The sequence below is a fragment of the Astatotilapia calliptera genome, chromosome 6 (assembly GCF_964374335.1).
Source record: "Astatotilapia calliptera chromosome 6, fAstCal68.1, whole genome shotgun sequence".
In the NCBI taxonomy this organism is placed as follows: domain Eukaryota; kingdom Metazoa; phylum Chordata; class Actinopteri; order Cichliformes; family Cichlidae; genus Astatotilapia; species Astatotilapia calliptera.
Window position 1 is genome coordinate 36,009,853 of NC_137427.1, and position 23,581 is coordinate 36,033,433.

The window sequence follows — 23,581 nt, forward strand, 5'->3', positions numbered from 1 at the left end:
CCTCACTGACTGTCAAATCGGCCTAACCATTATCTGTCTCACTTAGGGAACCAAATTAGGAGAGTGAACGTTTGGGTGCAAGGGAACTTTTTTTTGTTTCCTGCCATTATATTTCTACAGATTATCATTTCCTTGGGAAGTAATGGGAAGACTACCGAGGTGCTGATTAGTCGTGTAATCAGGCACCCTCCCACTAGCCTAAGCATCTAGCAGGGCTTCACACTCTCTATGATCCAGAGAGTAGGAGAGTGATATTTGATGACATTATATGAGGCTACAAAGGTGCAGCACTGACAGGAGGCATCCTGGTGCTCATATGTGCAGAAGAGTAGTGAGCTGTTGCCATCTACAGGCCAAATACGGAGCTACAATAAGCTATAAAACAAAATGGATGCAATGATAAATGTGTCCCATATATAAATATTAGATGCACATGTTGTTGCTGACTTTTAATTTGCACATGTGGGGATAGACTGTCTGCTTTAACAGCTTTTTGGTGCTTACCTTTTACCAAACCTGGCTGCAGAAATTTCCGATATTCAATTGCAACAACATGAGTGAGAAGACCATTGGTGGTTAATGAGGGTCTGGTCAAATTCTACACATATCTTTATGTTTTTTTCTATTTTTTTTTTAAACATATGAAGATCTGTTGAACAAAGTCAAAAGCCCCTCTCCCCCTCCCCCAAATAGCCACTTGCCACAAACTTAGTCTTTGTATCGTCTTCTCTTAAATAGAATAAAGGGGCAGAATCATGGTTCGAAACTCCTGCTTTCTGTGTTTCCTGTCAGAGACAAGACAACACTTATCTAGAAGGTGAAAAGGTGTTAAAATCAGCTGCACTTTGCTGTGTGCACTAACAACCCAAAACCTATATTCTAACCACATCCTGTTATCTCTACTCTTTTATGCTGGAGTAAAGATAACAGCATGCTTTAATATACATTTAAACTACAGTCCGCAGATTGATCCAACTACCAATAGTGTTGATACCAACTTACGATATTGGTATTTTAGGGGGGGGGAAATGCCTGAACCTTTTCGTGCTAACTGTCAAGTTTATTTTATTTACTGCCTATAGCAGATTTAAACAACAGAAGCTGACCCAAAGACCCTTTAGAGACAGGCACAGTTATATTCCATGTAAGCTGAATTGTGTGTTTTGTTGTATTACTCAGTATTTTGGAAAAATCACAGTGATTTATTGGTCATTAAAATGTGTGTGAATTGATACGTTAATGATGATTCATCTCATAAATCACAACACATTGCTTTTCCATACATAAGCTGCCATTATTAGTATCGGCAATACTGACTCTGTATTGACTTGACATCAGATCCAAATCTGCAGTGATTTACATTATCATTATTCACCGGGTAGGCCTATAATAGTCCGACAGGCGCTTTTTAAGTGAATAAGCCCTGTGTAGTTGGCGCCGGTGCGGTATGCAATCTAACCTCGAATTATGCGGAAAAGCAAGTTTCAACAACCTCTGTATTTCACTTCCTAGTGTAGAGTTTCATGCCATCCGCTCCGCTCAGCCAGTCCCAGACTGAAGACGCACCTGAAGAGTGCCACTAGTGGGCTTTGGGCTCAGCAAACAAAGAGAGATACTGGGACTTTTTGCTGTGGAAACTTTGTGAAGGACATTGAAGTTCACGTTCTTTCTTTTCTTTTTTCATCCCCTTCAATGCGAGGCATACCTCTGCGCTGAGGAGGCCACCTGTGCGGACTTGTCCGCACCCCGAGTAGGGGCGTGAAACCCAAGCAGACACACCTTTCCCTGTTTTTTTGGCTATTCGCCGCCCCAACCCAGTCTCTACCGCTCTCTGAAAGCGGAGGAATAACAGATCAGCTCGCTGAAATGTCCGCAAATGAAAGATCGACCCGAGCTTTCAGAGAGATCCTGCAGAAGCCTGGAAATGACGCCTGCGCAGACTGTGGCGCACCAGGTAGGTTGGGGGGGGGGGGGGGGGGGGGGGGGGGGGAAGAAGAAAGTGGAAAGTCAGACTATGCGGGATCTATGATAACGTTGCTGATAAAGCCGTTTTTTAAAGTGCACCTTAATGTCTCCTTCGTTTTATGCTACAGTCACTACGGCATAGGATTAAATGCTTGCTTAGACCTTTAACATATTTCAAAGGGTTCCAGGCATGCTCGGCGCTGTTCTGACTGTAAGTGTAACAAGGTGAGTTAGGAACGGAGGGAGGAGTTTCCCTGAAGGTGTAGAAGATCGCAGCTGAAGCAGTGAAGCGATGTGGTGGAGCCAAGAGAAGAGAAGTTCAGCGCTGATCATGTCTCGACATGCAGTACAAGGGCCTGCACACACCCTTATCCACTCGAGCTCAGCAGTGGAGGTCTTCTTCGTGATCTTTTTTGTTTTAGTTGGTTATAGGTTTTTTAATAGAAACTACTTACACAATGGGGACATATGGGGAACTCCATTATAAAGAGGCCATATCTGTATATAAGATGTGTAGATAGTGGATAATTAATGATAATAATAACAATAGGTTTTCTTTTGGGCTGTTGTAATGGACTTTTCTTTGTTAAATATATATTTTAGGCTGATTATTTGTGCTAAGAAATGATCAGCAGACAATGTAGGTAAATAATTACCTCTGGCCTCTGCCTTTGGATGATGCAAATATAAAGGTATCTATGAGAAAACCAAGAGAAACTGAAGGCCTGTAAGGCCATCTTCCGTGATTGACAGATTATCTAGTCAGTGTGTGGAATGTGGAGCAGTAGTTTAGGTTATACAAGCTATCCATGTGTGAAGAAATAACCTGCTGTGGCAGTTAAAATGGCACAAAGTTATTTTTGCCCAAACATGCTGGCACTACATTTTGTATGTGTTACAGTATGCTGAGAGCCGTCATGCACAGCACATAATGTGTTTCAGTACATCAGAAGGAAAAAAACCAAAATAATCACTGAATGTATGCCCTGGAGACATGTAAGAGAGATAGTATCTCGCTTCCTAATCTTTGTATAGTGAAAAAAAACAACTATTGAGAAGCCAGGCATGCATTGCTGGAGAGGAACTTCCTTGCTCAAAGACAGGTTTTACCGATTCCCAGCATCGGCTCTGGCTACGTTCAAGCATATTTACTATGTGTCCTCAGTTTTAGAGACTAAAGGGAATCCCTTTATGTTTCTGATGCCCCGTGCGCACGTGGGCTGGTTTCGTTTTACTCTGCTGTGTCTGCCCATTGTGAAACATTGCAAAAAATTAGGCATGAGTATTAACCAGCCAGGCACATTGTATTCCAATCTGCCTTCTATGGTTGGGAAATTAAACACTGCCCTCATTGCTCAGACATCTGTGATTTATACTGATAAGACCAAGCCTCCCTCGCGCTGGTTACTAGGAAATTCGAAAGGTTCTCAGAAAGATAAGACAGGTGTGGCCAGAGCAAAGAAAATGTTTCTCGTATCTTTGAGTTTAGAGGTGAGGCAGATAAATTGCCCTTATAGGTTTCAGGCTTGTCGCTTTGTACCATTTATCTGGTTGGAAGCTCAGAGATTTCAATATGCTTGCCGACATAAGGCTTGTATTGATTTGGACAAAATGCTTTCTCCTGTTTAGTGTGAGCCTTAAGTGTGAGGCATGTTGTAGTGATAACTGGTTTGTTATATGTTCAAATTTTCCAGCTGTCAGCTGTCTAGGTCTTGCAACAGGTGTTGGCTGATATTTGCAGAGTTTATGTCGCCTATGTTTAAAGTGCCTAAATTTACAGTATTTAAAGAGCCAAATATGACTGTAAAACAATGTCTACAGTCTGGCACAAAAGAAAGGGTCTGTAAATTTTCTTTCCTAGCAAATTAAAGGTGGCAAATTCTATTTATTTATTTTTAATAGCTCACGTATTTAGATTTTCTTAATGATTAAGTTGAAGAGTGGCCACATTGAGATTACAAGTGGATGCTGACACAGGCTCTTGTAGCTAATAGCTGGCTGCTAGGCTTTACCTCTGCTAATCTGAGTCACTGAACTGAACCTTACATCTATATTTTGTGCTTTTTGATTTCTTTCTTTCTTTATTTGTCTGTTACTTAGGTAGATGTGTGTACCTGTGAAAAGCACACATATACTTAGAAGCTTGCTAATCAAAGTCTGCTAGCATTAGCTAACTTAGCGCCCCCAAATTAGATTATTTCTTGTCCCAAACCCCCCCAAAAACTACATGGCAAGGCTAAAACACTAATACTGGGGCATCAAATGTCCATAGATTTTCAGGGTGACATCACAGTGGCTATGTTAATCTTTAAATTACTATTAAAATGTAGCAACGCACTGCTAGCTTGTGTTGGTACCTTGAAATATAGTCTGCACATTGGCATACTGAGAATCTATGTCACAACAAAAATGAAAAGGAAGCCCCATCTTCTTATGCTATTAAGCAGTGATGCATTAAAAGTTGTTTGCTACGTTTAAATCTCAAGGAGATAAAACATAAATTATCAAGCTGGAAGAATGAAAATCATGTATGAAAACATTCCACAGAAGACAACTTAAAGACGTTAACCTGGATTTTTAAAATAAATATTTTTTTAAATTTAGCTTTCAAAATGTAAGAATAATGTGCATTTTGGACTGGTTTGTTTTTTACTAGCCTTAAGGCTTCTATTCATTTTTCAGTAAATGTATTGGTTGGAAAAATTGACAGACAGCTAGTCAAGAAGTCATACAAGTCATTTAAAAAAGCCCATGCAGAAAACAAACAAAAGAGCAGTGATGCTGTGTGAATCCAGCTTATCAAATATAGACATACTGTCTCTTTTCTTATATCTGATGAAGCTTCAGATTCGGTCTGTTGTGTCTGACAAAGGTAGTGCCCTACCATACTGTAACTGTTCTCTCCATCTGTCTCTCTGCAGACCCTAATTGGGGCTCCTGCACCCTGGGAGTGTTCATCTGCCTGGCCTGCTCTGGAATTCACCGCAACATTCCTGACATCAGCAAGGTCAAGTCGCTGACCCTGTCCCGCTGGGAGGACCATGAGTTGGAGGTTCTTTTTACTTGTTTTTCTCCAGCCACGGCTGGTCAACCACCTGTTCTCAAGAAACGAAAGTTACCAAGTGGTTTCCTTATTCCTTATATGCTTAGACCAGAGCCTAATTATACATTATTTGTTGTTTTTTGTTTTGTACTCGTGGTTTTTTTTTCCCCCCATGTATATCTCCATGTATCCTGAAACGATCTTAATAATGATACAGTGATTTTTGATCATACCAACCAAGATATCACCTTTTAAAATGAGCAATTGAGGGTTTTATTTACACTGTTTGTGCAGTTATTTGTAATCCTTAATGGAAACCAGTCATTTTTTTTGTCAGAGCTAGGTCGATGCCCATTGTGAAGTAAGGTGAACTTACCTGTGTAGTCTTTTTTCTTAGAGAAGCTTTGGCCTCCAGATCAGGTATGATGCCACAAGTCTTTGATGGGCTCACCTGTGGGCTTTTCACTTTGAGAAGAATCTAACATACACATTTCACAAACCTAGACGACCAAAAACCACATTTTTAAATAGACAAAAAATTAGCTTCAAGAATTTTGCTTCAAAATGCTTTATTATAAATCACTATGATAAATCAGTCCTCGGGAATGTCAAAACACTGCATTCCTGCCCACAACATTTTTATACTGGATTCATGGAAATCAGATAATTAAGGATGTGGGTTCTCTGAACATCTTTATCTTAAAATAGTTGCCACATCTGTCATCTTCCCATAACTGAAATCGGTTCCCAGTAACATCAGTGAAGATTTATTCTAGGAATTCAATGCTTCTGCTGAGGAGATGAGAAAATGTGTCCTTTAGCCGTAAAACTGTCTATAGCTCTGCCAAGATGTCATTCATCCTCAAATAATATGTCTATGTCATGTATGTGTATGTGTGTGTGTTTTCATAGTTCATGGCACAGAATGGCAATGAGCTCATGAAGAGCAAATATGAGGCCGCTGTTCCAGTCTATTACTACAAACCAACCCACAAGGACTGCCAGTGAGTAACCATAGTAACACATATATCACACTTACATAACTTATTTTGGACAGGTTTTTGGAAAAAATGTGCATGCAATGAGTTATTTTTTAGACCTAAGTGTGTTTTTTTTTTTTCTTTAAAGAAAAATCTCCTGTTTTCCAGCCAAACTATAAGTATTAACTATAATTAATTAACTATAATTGACTAGAAGGGGAACACTGATATGCTCAAAACACTCGCCCGTGATTGGATGCAATAAACTTGATAATTACACAGTTTAAACGGTTCCTCCCAATAAATACTTTTACATGGAGCTGACTGTTTACATCCATGTTCTCATTTCCCTGCAAAGCTGACGTGTTGTTACGTTGCACTTTATCCCCACACGCTCAGCTTTGAAATCTTTCAGTGTAAAGTGAACAGCTATTCACTTCCTGTGGCTGAAATCTACAGGAGCTCTTGCAGGGCTCTAGAGTGCGACCAAATTTTTCAGTGGTGCGACTAAAAAAAATATTTGGTTGCACCTGTGCGACCAACTGTTCGGGTAGCAAAAAAAAAAAAAAAAAATCTGCAATCTTCCCTGTGGTCAACAACAGACACACATTTTGCCCCTATCGTGGACTAAACCAATCAGAGATAGTAAGGGGCGGGACCTCTCTGATTGGCCGTGGTCCAGTTGAAAGTGCAGGTGGAAGTGGGAGGTGAGTAGCTTGAATAAAGCGATATCAATTCATTAAATCCTGAATCGACTTTTAAATATAACTGTGTTTTGCCAGAAACGCCAGATTCTCAGATTAAAGCTCACAAAACCATTTCAACAACAACCAAACAGCAAATGAGAGCACGTACACGGATTCCACACGAAGACGTAAACACAGAACGGACCCGACGCATCAGAATCAGCTTTGTCTTTCTCGGGCGGCCCGTAGACGGACACGCTGTCGGAGCTTAGCGATTCTGATGCGTCCGGTCCGCGCTGTGATTACGTCTTTTTGCGCTGATTCTGAGCTGCAGGTTTTGTCTCTCTCCAACCAAAATTCACCGAGCCAGCAGCAAAAGAAGCAGCAAACTGCGCTTCACATTCGATCAATGTCGTCATGAATTTTGCTGTTTTGCTTCCACGACTATTAAAATCACACTTCATGCACAGCTAGCTCTCTCTCTATCTCTCTCTATACTTCAAGAACAGTTTCCTGTCTCCAATCTCTGTTTTCTGTATTATTCATTCGCTTATTACCCACCAGTCTACCGTTGTTTACAGCGCTGCTGTCTTTTTCTTTTCTTTTTTGAAGTAAGTTCAGTACTTAGCTTATGTATAAAACTCAGGCCAGATATTCAGCCTTTAGTTTGACCCTGTTGAGTCATTTTCCTGCGACATATATGGGGTTAAATTGATTTATTTCTTGGACCGGTTGTAATTATCTAATCTAGCCTTTGCTCTGCAGTGATAATCCACAGGATACAGAGAATCCTAACAGCATTTATTTTTATTAGCATAGAATAAAAGTAGGTGGAGAGTCTAAATCCATTTGATCTGTTTCGGTGAATTGTGTAATTGTTTCAGTCAGCACTGCATCAATGTAATAAAGTTATTATGCAGGGTGGTAGTTGCATCAATACTTTTATTTACTTTTGGCTTTGTTATGTTTTTGTCGGCTTTCTGCTGTGAATCAGTTACTCTTGACCAAAATATTGCTCTGTCCTCAGCCTAACACAGACAATATCTCTTAAATAGGTGGTAAATTATTTCCACTCTTTTTGCTGCTATCTTTAAGACGCCTGCGTTTACATATGTTTTCTTCTGTGATTCTAATGTTACAGCGCTTAGTTCTTCATGGGTATCCTTTGACAGTGGGATCTTTGCAAATTCATTATGTCATTTAGAATATAGTGGAAGATAGCGGCTGGAGACCAATCTGTGACCAAATTACTGAAACTCTTGCAGTCTCCTTGCCTTTGAAATGTTGCTTTAAAGATGGAGTCCAAGTCTGAGACCACTCATAGTCAGTTGCTGTCGTCAAACTGACTTTGGTGGGTCAAGATGACGGTGAAACTGGAATAACATGGCAATAAAATGGAGTTAGTCTGCTAGTTTTTAAGTGAACTGGTCAACTTGGCACTTACATTCTGTTCGCAATTATTCTGCAATTAACTAAGAAAAAATGTGTTGCCTTCTGTTCGAATTCTGTTGGCATCTATATCTACAGTCAGTAGCGCTTTACAGGAGCCGGTATGGACTCGTCGTCAGTGGTTATCCACGCTCATGTGTGACTTTCTCAGCCACAGGCTGTGCCAGATTTAAGCTGGGCAAATTTATACATTTATAAACAAACACATGCAGCTAGTTTATTTAAATAATAACCAGATATCTGCCTAGGGAATTCTAAATTTGGTGCTCAAAATGGAGCCAAGTATTGCACCATTTTTCTTTCAAGTATAAATATGCAATGAGGCTGATGTCTCACATCCCATAGTCTAGGCAGGCACTGTGATGGGCTGATAGAGAGGAACAGCCACGCTCCTGAGTGAAACGCTAAACCATAAACTGGCCATCATTCACTGTGGCCCATGATGTTGTAAAACATGTTACAGAGCTATTGTCACATATTTGTTAGTTTTCAAACTCCAAATATCTGCTGTCGTAAATATAACACGATGTCCCATTCCCTATATCGAGATTACTCGAATGCTACACATATGAATTTAACCACCCCTAACATTTTGCAACATTTACACATTATTGTAGCACACTAACACAGACCCATTAATAGCTACAAACATATATTGTGTAATATGCGCCTTTTCAAGGGAATTGAAAGAAAGATGAATGTTGCTCTGTGTTTGCGTTGAGAAAAGATGGGGAGATGTTTTCATTATGTACTAATCTCTGTAAAAATGTGACTAAAAGCCTGAAATACTGGCATCTCTGCTCACTGTGGAAAGGAAAACAGGCTGTATTCTTGTATGCATCTTTTGTCAGGATTGTCCTCCTCCCTCAGACACAGCGTTAACTTCAAATTCAAATTCAAATTTTATTTGTCACGTACACAGTCATACACAGTACGATATGTAGTGAAATGCTTGGACAACTGCTCGTGACCTAAAGAAAAAAAAGGAAAAGGCTATGAATAAGGGTAAATTTAACTAGGAAGGAATAAAATATAAATTAAGGTTAAAAATGAAATAACTTCATTTCAATTCTGCTGTGTTTCAATAAACATTCTGGTATTATTGTTTTTGGAATATGTGGGGCTTGTGCCAAACAGATTATTACAGAGTAAAGGTTTTGGCACTGCGCTCACAACGTTGAGCCATCCAGGCGTGCCGATTGCACATCCTTTTTGATAACTCATTCTAATGCCAAATAAATAAACACTCCTAGTGGGAATTATCACACACATTATTGCTTTTATTGTTTTTAAATTAGATAGCAATTAATTGCAGACCTATCTGAGAGTGACTGTAATCAGTCTGAGACTGACTGAAACAGGCTGGAAATCAGGTGCCCTGTAACCACAAATGTTCGCTCAGTGGTTGAAGCCCTGCAGCCTCATGTTTTGGGCGCTCAGTTGGCAGCTGCAAGTACTCACAATCATTCCCAGCTGCGGAGGTTGCTGTCCTATTTTGACTCTGGTGTGACTGAAGCCTTCGATAGCTTTCTATGATTTATGAGTAAAATGATCCTCAATATTTGGCCTTAGCATTTTGCTAATGGAAAATGCTAACATTTTGCCGATATCCTTTTATGTATTCATTTGGAGATTTTTAGGATGCTTTAACCTGCTCAGTGTTGCTGTACATCTTAAAGTAGCATATGCAAGTTCTAATTGACACTGATGCAGTAAATTACAGTCAGACCAGGATTGATGTTTTCACTCAGGCGTGTGTCTGTTCATGTCTATCAGCCTAACGCAGCAGGTGCAATGCTACTTGCAAAGGCAATAATCTGCATGTAATTTCTGCAGGATATATAACTGCAGGATAGTTGCAATTTAACAAGCTGAAAGAAGATGCTGCCAGAGTCATCTTTCTAAAGACTTTAAATGTCACTGTTTAGGCATGCAGTTCACATAAAGTAGGAATATTAAAAAGGACTGTTTTGTGAGTCTCTCGTGTATCTGAATTGGTTTTCATTTTTGGTGTTGTGTTTACTGTTCACAAAATACACAGGACTATTAGTGTGCTTTTATTGCACAAGCACAAGCTTTGCAAGCGAGTTCTGTTTACACTTCATCTGTGTGCTCAGGGTGTTGAGGGAGCAGTGGATACGAGCAAAGTACCAAAGGAGGGAGTTCTCTGAGCCTGGAAACTTCACTTATGAAGAAAGTGAGTGCACAGGTGTATAATGACACAAACCGCCTCTGTGTTATAACAAATTCAAATTCATGATTGACCTTGTTGGCTTCCTGCAGGAATAAGAGATGGCATGTTGATGAAGAGAGGGCGGGACAACGGGCAGTTCCTCAGCAGACGATTTGTCCTTTCAGAGACGGAGGGGACTCTGAAGTATTTTACCAAATATGATGTAAGAATTTTTTATGACAAGGCTCTTGCAGGTACCAATTCCCATTCATAATACCACAACACAAATGCAGTATTTTGTTATACACACTCTTATTAATTATGTATACCTACCAAGAGAGAGCAAAATAAGTACTTGCACCCTCTGCTGCATTCAAGCGTGCTCAGACAAGCTTAACCAACAGTCTGTCCTCTCTGTCAGTGTGGCTGATTCACTAAGCTGTACACCACCCAAACCAATTAGGCCTTGAAGCACTGGGAGCACTTTGTTTGTCACAGTAAACCAGCTCAGGGGAAGAGGGAATAATATATTTTTTGGGGGGAAAGTAGGTGCCATGCTGAATATGCTATAGCAAACAATTAAAAAACAAATCTCATGCAGTGTGAGAAGTAGTAAAGGTAAAAGTGTCATTAGATTTCTTTTTAGATTTTCTATGCTGTTAGGTTGGTTGGAACTCAGGAAAAGCTTGAGGTATGCAAAATGTTCAGCTCCAACTGGCTGCTCCTCAGCCAGTTTCACATTTCTTGCTGATTTATCATGCTCAAGAGGCAAAACCCAAACCAAGTAGGGAAATTGTCATCAACTGTCAAATCTTTCATAAATAACCATAGCTGTATTTGTTCTTTGTGAAAGGCAAGGACAAAAGAACGGACATAGATTCGGCTTCTAAAGATGCCCATCTAAATTCAAGTCAGGGAAGATTAAAGCACAGCATCCACAAACATGTTTGCTGGGATTAGTGTCGGTCTTAGAGATGATGGTTATCAGTGATGCGGACCGATGTGTAGATAATAGCTTTGAATGCAGTGACACAACACAAAATACAGGCTTAGGGTGTGATGCCAATCAGATACTCACTGCATCAATATACATTTTTTCTGGTTAAGCAGTGATGAAAAAAAGTTATTATTTTTATTACCACACCTGTTCAAAACCGTAAAAGTGTGATTGTCCCAGAGAGAAATGTTTAGTCATTGAAGACCACAAAAGAAAATTGCAGGATTATTTCTTTTTGGAATCTCTGAGGCCTTTTCTATAAAACATGATTAAAAAGAGTGGATTTTCATGTGCTCTATATATTTATGATTTGAGATAGCAACACTTTTTTGTAGCACTTCACTCCCTGAATCCCAAATTAATTTCACTGTAGTAATTTATCAGAGTGTGTCCACAAGATGCATTAGGCATATTTTTACACATATAGCAGGAGCATGTAACAACAGCCTTGGTTAGAAAATCTTATATTTCAATTAATCATGTTAATTATTATGTTAAACAGCATAAAACATGTGGAAATAATAGGTCAAACAGCTCTAACCATGGCTTATTATGAGATCTATCTATCTATGCAAACTGCTGCATTTCATACAAATACACAGTCATTTCCCTCTTGTTTCCTGCAGGCTAAGGAGCCCAAAGCACTGATAAAGGTGGACAGCATCAATGCAACCTTCCAGCCAGAGAAGATAGGAAACACCAACGGCCTGCAGATTACTTACCTCAAAGACTACAGCACCCGAAATATGTTTGTCTACCATGACAATGGCAAGGTCTGCATTTCTGTAATCGCTGTTTTATAATCAATCGGCATGTAGTAAAAGTCCTAAGGAGAAATAGTGAGGAATTTTGCACTGAAGCAGTGTGAACCTCTCAGACTGAATGAATACAATACCTTTCTTACAGAAAATCTAAAGCTTTTTTGTGTATTCTTGACTGTCCACTAATTTAAACAGCAGAAGGTGGTATCGGATATTTGTCATCTGTCACAGAGACAGACGTGTTCGAAACTACCTGGCTCTTGTCATCGGGGGAGAGTCTCCAAACCTTTACAAAACCATCTGTACCAATTTGTGCAGGCTGACGGAATCCATTTGCAGATGACATTGAAGCACGGCATCCATTATTCTGTGTCACTCAGACCACATTGAAACATATGGAGCAGTTCAGAACTGCCATCAGGCCGAGGAGTTATTTGTAGCTGACTCGAGTCTCCTGCAAAATCACATCACTATCATAAAATCCCTTCTGATTTGGAAAGTCATTGTTCCAGTCTATACATAATATTGCACATTTTGGCATAAGAAAACTCATATATTACTCATATATATATTTATATCTGAAAACATATAAAAGATAAAAATTGAAAAAAATAATGATACAAAGTACAAAGAAGGAAAATCCACGTGGTAAACAGTGGCAAACAGGTAAATGCTAGTAAAACTGTCTTCAGTGTGCTTTCCTGAAGTGTTTTACTGATTTCTCTACAGCTATAAAACCTTATAGTGCTTTTATTCCTCATAATAACAAATGTACACATGTCACAACTATGTTTTAAATGGTAAATGGCCTGTATTTATATAGCGCTTTACTAGTCCCTAAGGACCCCAAAGCGCTTTACATATCCAGTCATCCACCCATTCACACACACATTCACACACACATTTTATATAACTCAGCTATTTCATTTGGGTTTTGGCTAACAGGTAGATTCACACAGCCAGTAGCTACCTACTAGCTATTATATATGCCAACTGTCGCTAAACTGAACTATTTGTGCTCAGTTGGTGTATTTTGGATAATTTTAATGCAGTTACAGTTATTGTACTAACAGACAGACATCTGTTCAGTTCAGCTAGAGGCTTTCATCTTTTTAGCATGTTGTAGCTTAGATTATATGCCAACAAGCCCAACTTCACTAATCCTCCAAACATTGCTGGTATTTAGTCTTCTTCGCCTATGTCCAAAGTGAAAGCAGAGCCATAGGTTTTAGGGGGGTTTTGTGGGGTTTTTTTTTTCTTTAGAAATAGTTCAGTCATAACATGGTATATCATCTTTAGGTTAAAACTAGCTAGGTAACCACCTGCTAGCTTCTTACTGCCAGAGTTAGCATTGGACCCAGAAATTGTTGATGACATTAGACTTAACAAATGGATAGGTGCTAACAAAGCTTGCAAGCATTAGCTAAACACTTGCCCCTCACACTCTGCTTCAGACTTGTTCACTTTTGACTCAACACATCAAAAAGGCAAAATCTCAAAGTAGAGGCTTCAAAACTGGATTTGACAAACCATTTCATGTCATAATGAGGGCGATAATCATCCTATAGTCAGTGAGGTTAACATTTTTGGCTTTAACTGTTCCTGGATTTTCCTATAATTTGGTCCAAAAAATAAAAAATGTACCTCCTCTTTTCTAAATGACAACGACAAGAAAAATAGAGTAAGAACTAAATACTGTCTTTTTTATCCTATAACCTTTCAGGAGATTGTAGACTGGTTTAATTCAATTCGTGCTGTTCAGCTTCACTATCTAAAGGTGGCCTTTCCCGGGGCAACCGATGCTGAGGTAAACACACACATGCACGCCCACCTACCTTAAAATAAATATTTACATTGTTTTTAGGTTTCTTTTAATAGGCAGGCTCATGAATATTATGTCTGAAGTGTAGAACTCCATTACACTAAAACAATAATATTCTTATAATATTCTTTATTTTTAATCCCATTGTTTTTTCTTTTTGCTTGTTGCTCTTAGCTGGTACCCAGACTTACCCGAAACTTTATCAAGGAAGGATATATGGAAAAGACAGGTCCCAGGGCAAGTAAACATTTATGGATTCATACCTCTTTTTGCTTTATTTAGCCTTTCCATTTCCTTCTATTTCTCAATGCAGCCACTGACCCTTACAGTGGCAGTCTCAAACACACGGGGATATTTTCCACAAGTCAAAAAATGTAGATTTAGAGATACTGAAAAAAAACCTTACAATTCATTAAAAAAAAACAAGAACAACAAAAGAATAAAAGCAGATTTTGCTAAATATACTTAAAAATAAGGAAGAGCTGTATACTTGGTGTTGGTGGTGTCTGCTGTTTCTTATTTTTTTAACCACATGCTTGCAGTTTTTGTCTCAACAGTGGGTCAATAGACCCGGTTAATAATCTACATTAAATCCACTGTACTTTACTTGTTAATAGCTCTCACGTAGGTAGTAGGAACTGTGCTTTATACCATTACATCAGCCTACAAATTATATACATTTCTCTGAGCCATAATCAGCAAGCCTGCCATTTTGCCAGAGATACAGACAAGGTTATGTAGACGCCCTAATGCATCTGTCTCTGCAATAGCGAGAATACTCTCAGTCCCACCTCCTCACATAGGAAGGTTTGGGAAGCACTCCTTATGGTCATAATGTCACACTCTGATGACCAAGTGTGGGACTTCCCTAAATCTGTCTTTAAAATGGCTTCAGATTTGTCATTGCTATCCAGCCATCATTTATTGCTGATAACCAGACCTCTCCTGGAATCTAGAGAAAGCATGTGATTATGTGCTATGAAGGTCCCAAGAGAGGAACTTCTACTGCATGAGGAAGTCAGGAGTAGCGGAGAGATTTGTTAGGCTGGTGCAGGACATGTGTGAGGACAGCACAGGACAGTAGGAGTGACAGATGGGTTAAAGGTAGGAGTGGGATTACATCAGGGATATTCTCTGAGCCCCTTCGTGTTTGCAGTAATGATGGATAGGTTGACAAATCAGGCCAGGTAGGAGTCCACGTGGACTATAATGTTTGTGAGAGTAGAGAGCAAGTCGAAGACAGCCTGAAGAGGTGGAGGTATGTGCAGGAGACAGAATGAATAAAAAAAGACATTATTAGTGTGACAGATGAGGGTGATGGAGATAGGGTGAGACGGAGGGAGGTGATTTGTTGTGGTGAATCAGGAAACGACCTCCTCTGGAGCTATGCATACATCTTAACACAGAGGCAGGCTCGGTAAAAATCCTATTTACAGCCGGCAAATGTCAGGTGGTGTTCTTTTAGTAGTCATGTAGTAATGATGCAACTGCAGTGCCTAGATGGTTACCACTTTAAAACAAGATTTTCAGTTTAAATAATCTAGAAGAGATCTCTATTATAGATAACTTCTTAATGTGGCAATTCTGATGTTACCTATAAAGGGAAAAATGTTAAAATCCCTTATTTATTGAATTTAGCAAAATAAATACCTCAGCCAAATTTGAGTACTAAACCAGGATCGAGACAAACTTTCTGTTCAACAAGTCAGACACAGTTCCTTCCTTTAAATCTTCAGTGATCCCAGCTCTCACTCTCCCATCGTTAATTGAATAGGAGCTGGGATAATAGGCTAACGAGCTGAGCCGTCAGCGCGTCTGCCTTTCACCTCTGCCTAACAGGCTGAGTGACAGCTGAGAGCACCTACTTGCATCTGTGCGACAGGGAATGAAGGGCTTCCAGCTGAGGCTGGACTAAATTCCCAGGTGTCAAATGCACACATGAAACACAGACGTGCAAAGAGGGGATTTGTACACAGGCACGTACTCACACACGGTTGCACAGACAGGCAGCTGTTGTCACACAGAGGAATCATTCAGACACAAGTACCTGCACAGGAAACAGCAACCTGATCCTCCGCGAAACGAGCGACTCTGCATTCAGAGGCATGCAAACGCAGACACTCGGTTTAATCTTGGTCTGTCGGGCTGAGAGATGAAAGAAGGCACCAACTTGCTGCGTTGGGCTGATTTACTAGATGTCATAATTCATTTCCTTCCTTGTGGAAGGAGTCGGCTTGCAAAATGAGAAGGGAACAGTCAGTTGTTCAGCACAATGACAATATCAAACACTTTTACGAGCACAGTTTGGCAGCAGTCGGGGACCTGAGCGTCCTGATTATTTGAAAAGAGCTCAAGCTGCTTGTGCACTTCAGTAAACTCTCCAAAGGTGCCGTGCTTCGCTTTTCTTCGATAGCTGCTTTCACAGTGGATTTGAAAATGCAGCACTCGTGTAAAGTTTCAGCCGTGACAAGTTTTCAAATTAAACATGAGTGCTATGAGAGAAGTGCGATAAACATTCAGATGGGAGTTGTCAAGAGGAAACCTGTTTGACAATGTTAAGTGCCTAACAATAAGGAATGCTTTCATATCACCGTTGAAATCTTGAGATCAGCTTTAACGCACATTCATGGCTAAATCACAGATACGAAAGCAGGCTACACCCCTCATTCATGAAAAGTAAAATACCCTGCACAGTTGGGATAAAAACAGTCATTGCATGCTCTTACGGTTTCCATCAATTTTCAGTATTTAAATGTTGTATTTGATACAAATTTGTTTACAGCTGACATGATTCGTCTCCAATGAGTAACAGCTCCATTTTTATATATTGCATATCATAGACTATTGGTCGGACTAAATTTGAAGACCTTGTTTTGAAGTGTCGGAACTTACAGTCTTGCAAGACTACACAAACGGGACAGACTCACTTTTCTTATTTAAAAGCACAATGCTGCATTGTATCTTTGTGCAGTCTTTCTCAGTCTTTGTCTGTCTTACTCACTCGTCTGCCTCTTTGTCTACATAGCAAACAGAAGGTTTCAAGAAACGCTGGTTTACACTGGACCAAAGGCGGCTCATGTACTTCAAAGATCCACTGGTATGTCTTCTTTACAAAGACCTGCACACATCTGAAAGACTGCTGTATTTTAGGCATGTGGTTGGTTCACTCTGACCACAAATTGTGGAGCACAGAGGTGCCTTGATGCAGCCTGGAATGTGCTACACTGACACTTCTACACACAACGCTGTGTGCAGACACCCTATTTTATCAGACAGCTGATGTTGAGTAATGCTGAGATGTTGTTTGAGAAAATCCTGAATGATTACAGACAATTTTATTATCATACAGACTTGGCCAAAGACCTTAAGAGGGGGTAGCTCAGATTGCCCAAGTCTGAGTTAAAAACATTAGATAACCAAAGCAGATTATCTAAGTGTTGCTGGTGACGCAATAGTTCAGTGGAAAGGTGTAATAATTATAGACGTATAGAAGTTCCTGAATTGTCCAACTTACCCCAAGAGAGACAAGGAAATCTAGAAGATGAAAGAAAGAGGAAGTCTAGTGATAATCTTGTGCGTGTGTGTGTAGGTGTGTGTGTGTGTGTGTGTGTGTGTGTGTGTGTGTGTGTGTGTGTGTGAGCTTTGCAAAACATGGTAGTTTTAAACCACCATATTTTACAAGCTCAAACTTTGACAGAAGATCACACATTTCAAACACTTTTTAAGTAAAAATGCTAATTTTCCTCAGCCTCAGTTCAAGTGCTTTGAACTGAGGCTGAAATGATTTGCTGCTTTTTAGTTCAGGTGCTTTAGAGCCATCGTGATGTTAAATCCCATAACAAAGCATCTGAAACAGGGTCAGCTTCATTTCAGAAAACTTCTGGTGGTGGCTTGGGGTTCCTAAAGTGGCTAAGATATGCAAATTAACTGAATGTCTTGCAGTTGATGCACATTTTACTCCCTTGGCCTCTACCACATGCTTTCCTTAAAGCATTATGCCGTAATTCAAAGGCTGTATTTGTGTGAATGCAAAGCTTTAAAAACAAAAGCGAAGCAAAATGCCCGTTCTTAGATAGGTGATGAGGAAAAAATAAGATGATGAAGAAAAGAAAACATGCAGATAATAATGAGCTTTTATTTTGAAGAGAAAAAAGAGGAAATAAACTAAATTTGAAATATTCTTCCAATTTTGCATTTTCACATAACAAACATTGCCACTTTATCACTGTTGCTCCCAAAACGAATCACTGAAACCTACAACACAAACACTTGAAAGTGACCAGGTGTAAATATAATCATTGTTTTACTCTTTATATTGTTACTGTGGGGCAAATGCTTGGTTACACAGTATTACAAACCGTTTCGATTTGGAATCATAATAACATACTAAAATAAATAATTTGGTTTATAGGATAGCAGATTATTGTCCTATAGTACTGTGCAAAATCTTTAGTAACTTCACATTTCTTTATATATTATCTTGAGTAATAGTTCTCCGGCTTTCTGAGGGTGTTTCATAGCATGTCTTTGAACTTTTCACTCATTTTCAGGCCAGTCTTTGTACCTGACCATCAGAGTCTTACATTTGAATCATTCAAGCATAAAAAAGGCCTAACTCATAGGATGAACTAACTTTGTGTCCACTCATTATAGAGAACCACATTTCTTCAGTCACTTTTACCTGTCACATAAACACAAGATTTTTTCCAATTTCTTTAACTGAACCCATAAAAAAGCCACAGATAACACAGTTTGACAAGCATGATATTGTACTTTTGCACTAAGAGTTGTTAGGTGTAAACACGACATATCTCAACCGGGTGTGCAGTGTGTCCTTAAAGAAATTGAGGAAACCTGACAAAAGACGAAGCGGCAAGCTACAGTAGATGAACAGCATCTGAAAGTCATGTTGTTCAGGAATAGCAAGAAAACAAGATCTGATGCAGGACCTGAAACATGCATCTGGCCTTTCAGCTGAACCATCTACTTTTTGATGAAGCCTCAATAAAACTGGTCACAGTGTAAATGAGGCTATCAAGAAGGCATTCTTTGGCACAATGCACAAAGGAACACTATTAGTCATTGACTGGTCTCCTCGCAGAGTCTGGTTCTCAACACTGAGGCAATGTGGAATCGCCTCATCAGATAACAGAACAAAAAGCAGTGAAAATAAAGATATTACAATAAAGCTTTGAGAATTCTTAAGAGACTTCAGGCTGTTAATGAATAGAAATATTGACTTTCAAGCTTGTTAGAATAGTAGAAACTCTGTTTTTGCCTTAAATACTGTATTTCAATGTATGTTTGTGCACATTTAAAAAAAAAATGCTGAACCTACTTCCCAAAGAAATAAGGGGTGTATTTCTTAATCAACACTCTCATATACATGATGACAAGTCTATACAGCTGACTTCTTTTTCTCTTATTCTCTACGTGAAGGATGCCTTTGCCAAAGGTGAAGTTTTCCTTGGGAACAAGAACTATGGTTACAGTGCCTCCTCCGGCTTGCCTGCTGGCACCCACTGCAATGGTGCCTTTGAATATGGTATCACCATACAAACACCTGACCGCTGCTTTCTGTTTACTTGCGAGACAGAAAGTGACCAGCAGGACTGGCTGAAGCACTTCAATGATATCATGAGTGCTCAGATGTCCCCACAGGAATATACAAGTAAGACTTTTATATTCTAAGTAAGACTAAAAATCTATTTATTGCTTTTTCTTTTTTTGCAAATGGCTTTTCATGTTATTTAAATGATCGTTATTAATTACAGCACCAACTACAGTTTGTCTGTAACAAACACCACAGTTCGTGAAATCTTCAATTCCCACCTAACAAAACGTTAGCTTTCTGAGGGAGACTGGGGACACTAAGTATGAGCGGACCAAATCTGCACCACCATTGCTAAGTCAATGTAATGTAGCTTTGCAGTGGGTAATGGGACTGAACAGAAACCTGTATGCAGATGGACACCAATCTTGTCCACCTAACAAGATTTGTGCTGAATTAATTAAGGCTCTAGGTGTTGTGGGCCTGTCTTAGTTGACATGTCTCTGAAATGTGTTTGGGGCTGTGGCTCTGGATTGGCAGACTGGGGGTGATGGCTCTCCTTTTTGAGAAGGGTAACCAGAGGGTTGCATGGATCACACTTCTCAGCCTTCCAAAGAAGGCCTATGCCAGACTGCTCGAGAAGGACTTAGATCTAGAGAAAGCATTTGATCACAGCCTCAGGATCTCATCTTTACCATTTGAGGATGATGTGTTTATGTTGGTTTCATTATGTGGCTTCATCAGCTTACACTAGGGCAATTTTCAGCCGTGTGTGCAGTGGCAGGAATGGGAATTACCACCTTTAAGCCCAAGGGTACAGTTCTCACCTGGAAAAGGGTGGAGTACCCACTCAAAGTCTGAGATGAGTTACTTGTCCAAGTGGAAGTACTCCAGGCCAAATTCACATGTGAAGGGAGAGTGGACTGACAGAGAGATTGGTGCAGGATCAGCAATGATGCAAAGGTTGTAATCTGTTATGGTGAAGAAAGAGGTGAAAGCAATTTACCAGTTGATCTATGTTCAACCATGGCCACAATCTTTGTGTAGTGATTGAATGAATGAGACTGCATATAAAAGCTGTGGAAATTAGTTTCCTGTGAAGGTTGGCTGGGCTCAACCTCAGAGATGGGATGATGAGTTAAGTCATGCAAGAGAGAATTCTTCTCTTCTACATCTAAAGCATAGGTGTCAAACTCTGGCCCGCGGGCCAAATTTGGCCTGCAGCCTAATTACATTTGGCCCGCGAAGCCATACCAAATTACTATTAGAGCTGGCCTACTGGTATTATACAGCTAATATATATATATTGTTTAGTATTATGCTTTGCTTGTTCCATATTCAGTTTTTCAGCAAAACATATTTGAGTCCATAAGAAAAGATTCATTCTTATATCTGGAGGAAGATTTTTTTTTCAATAAATATTAATGTTAGCTCGCGACTTTGTTCCATTTTGGATTTTGGCCCACTGTTTATTTGAGTTTGACACCCCTGATCTAAAGGATGTGGACTGGTTTGGGTATTTGACTAGGAAGCCTCATGGATGCCTCCTGAACAAGGTGCTTCAGGCATCTTCATCCATGCATGGATGAATGCATGGATGGATGGATAGATGGACAGCGACGGGTCCCTCAAAAACACCTGCCAAATCGTACATACTTATTTTGTTAAAGGTACATTGCTATAGCCTTTGTTCAATTTCTGTGTTAATTTGACTGTTAACATGCTTTTCCTTGATGCTTGAATGCTTCCCAGACACTCATAAAAAGAGTAGACTAATTATTTTGCATCCCTTTTACATCTGTGTGGGCTGTGATTCTCAGTTTTAGAAACAGTTTTCAGGTAAGCTTATTGGTTTGTATCATTTTTCTAAATCAACTTTGTATTTGAATAAACATGGTGGCCAAATTTTTTTTAACTTTTCTGGTCCGAAATTATTGTTCCAGTCTGCCACATCAGACTTTTTGGCATTATTTGCTAGTGTTTGATTTTACAGCTTGAGAAGGACCAAGCCTTCATTTTAAGAAATTGTGTTTTCTTTACATAAATTGTGTAAAGAAGGTAAAAAACAAAATCCTCAGAAATATTAGTATTAGTAAAAAAGCTTTGTGCATATCACAGATACTCTAGCATTTCATTTATGAAAGTTTCAAACACACTAGTTAGTGTACTCATTTCCACAAATGTATCCTTCTAGTTTATGGATACACATACATGGGTATTTTGTTTAAAAATATCTCCATGCATACAAAAGTACAAAAAGCAGCATCAGGCACAACCAAGAAAAACCAAAGTATAATACAATAATACAATATAATAAAATATATAATACAACATGGTGCACTGTCTGATGTCAACAAGTTTTTATAAAGTTTTGAGTGACTTGTCATTTATATATTGATGAAAGGCCAAAGTGTGTAGAAAAAGCTGAATTTTCCTTAAAGTCCAAAGTTTGTATGTTAACATTAGTAGTCTAATAAGTAGATGTGTTGTCGTGTTAACTGACTGACAGTAATAATAACTGCATATTTACTGTGTTCTTGGGGCACGTGTTAGCATACATGCTAATTAGCGCTGAACATAAAGTACATCATGGCAGTTTACATATGTCAACAACTCAAAGTTTTAATGACAATACCAACAAAAACCAGTCATACAAATTGACTGGTCTTTATGGGTTAACTGAACATCTTCTTTCCTAACTTTGGACTTTCTTTTTTTTTAAGTGGAGGCCACATTCAGGCATAAGCACTGATGGATCAGAAGCCTGAAGAACCACCTCCCCTCTCAGTTCATGACCAGTGCGACAAAAGACCTGCTTCGCTTCTGCGTCACGGACCTGGAGTCTCAGCTTCTTTGTTACTGTGGTCACACTGGAGCTTGCTTCATAATTCAAATGGGATGACAGGATATTAAGAATGCAAATAAGAGAAAGTAATGACTGATAAGACCATTGTATTGTCAATGATATTAGCTTTTATTGGTGAAAGTGGTAAGATAAAATTACTTACGGTTCAACCAAATTTGTAATATTTTTATTTTTTTAACTTACAAATGCATTCTTTGGGCTCATGGTCATGGTGGCCACTGCCCATATAAAATACTATGTAAACAAAATAATACTATCCATTGTTTCTCGTGGACCTGTGGTATGCTATGTAAATACTGCTGTACAAAATAGGGACAGTAGAATTAAACGTATGTCAAACATATATTCTAACAAAAAACACTTTCAAAGTTAGAAGTATTTGCTTTGGTCCTCTTGTATTAAGTATAATGTGTTGTAATGATTGGGTAACGCTAATGAGGTGCAGGTAGTCAAATGTGCCTGTTTTCACTAAAGACATTTTGACATGTCACAGTGAGAAAATCACAGGTGAAAATTATACAGTTAATGACACCTGAATTTCATTTTCTGACTTGGTTTGTTCAGTTACTGCTTGGTGCTTTTGGTACTGTGATAATTCCAAATGTCTGCTGTGAAAAAAGACATAGTCAAACAGGAACATATCATTTATCATCCAGTTACTGTGGGTACAATCAAACTGAGGTATGTGTAGGGTTTTTTGTTTTTTGTAATTTTATTCTTTTAATTAAAAGCAATATAACGTACTTAGGCATTTCTTTAATCATCTATTCTGCAAGCAAAGCAAACACAAATGTATATATTTTTAAAGTCGTCTGTCAAAGATCTGTTGGAAAGACAGTAAAGCATGTTTGCAGAAAAGCTGTTAACACAACAAAACCTTGGATGGTGTAACAGCTCCTTCATGTGGCATAGACAAGAATGCCATTAAGTTATTTTGTCTACATTGTCATCAGTGTCAAAAAACCCCCAAATCAGACATTTGAGTTGACATTTTTTCTTTTTTCGCTTCCTTCATCTGGTTAAAAGGTACTCGTCTATGTTGATATGTGCATTTTTAAGCATATGCTTGACTATGGCTGCCATAGAATATGAAATTGTTGCTGACCATGAATAAAAGAAATGTTTAAAATGTTGTCAAATGATCTCCGCATAGATTTGTGTGTCTTTATTTAACCATTAAACTGTTTTAATTATGTCTGCAGTGACGTGTTAGAGCTTAACACCATCACTTTCTTCAAATATTTCACTAAGGATGAGGTACTTATGAGTAAAAGTAAAATAAATAAGT

At 39.0% G+C, this 23,581-nt stretch overlaps 1 protein-coding gene across 1 annotated transcript; it reads left to right on the plus strand.

Annotated features, from left to right (window-relative positions):
• Positions 1-1,724: 1,724 nt before the first annotated feature.
• On the plus strand, positions 1,725-23,435 carry LOC113024645 (arf-GAP with dual PH domain-containing protein 1). Its single transcript, XM_026171861.2, has 11 exons — positions 1,725-1,954; positions 4,887-5,017; positions 5,921-6,012; positions 10,241-10,320; positions 10,407-10,519; positions 11,920-12,066; positions 13,778-13,861; positions 14,051-14,113; positions 16,902-16,973; positions 19,316-19,547; positions 22,151-23,435. The coding sequence occupies exons 1-11, from the start codon at positions 1,867-1,869 to the stop codon at positions 22,177-22,179; spliced, it is 1,131 nt and encodes a 376-aa protein (XP_026027646.1). The 5' UTR covers positions 1,725-1,866; the 3' UTR covers positions 22,180-23,435.
• Positions 23,436-23,581: the final 146 nt, after the last annotated feature.

Bases quoted from the DNA above. Each gene is read 5' to 3' on its own strand.
- LOC113024645 (XM_026171861.2), top strand. From the start codon at position 1,867: ATGTCCGCAAATGAAAGATCGACCCGAGCTTTCAGAGAGATCCTGCAG. The intron at 13,862-14,050 runs GTAAACACACAC...TGTTGCTCTTAG, and splicing joins CCGGGGCAACCGATGCTGAG to CTGGTACCCAGACTTACCCG. The intron at 19,548-22,150 runs GTAAGACTTTTA...TTTTTTTTTAAG, and splicing joins GTCCCCACAGGAATATACAA to TGGAGGCCACATTCAGGCAT.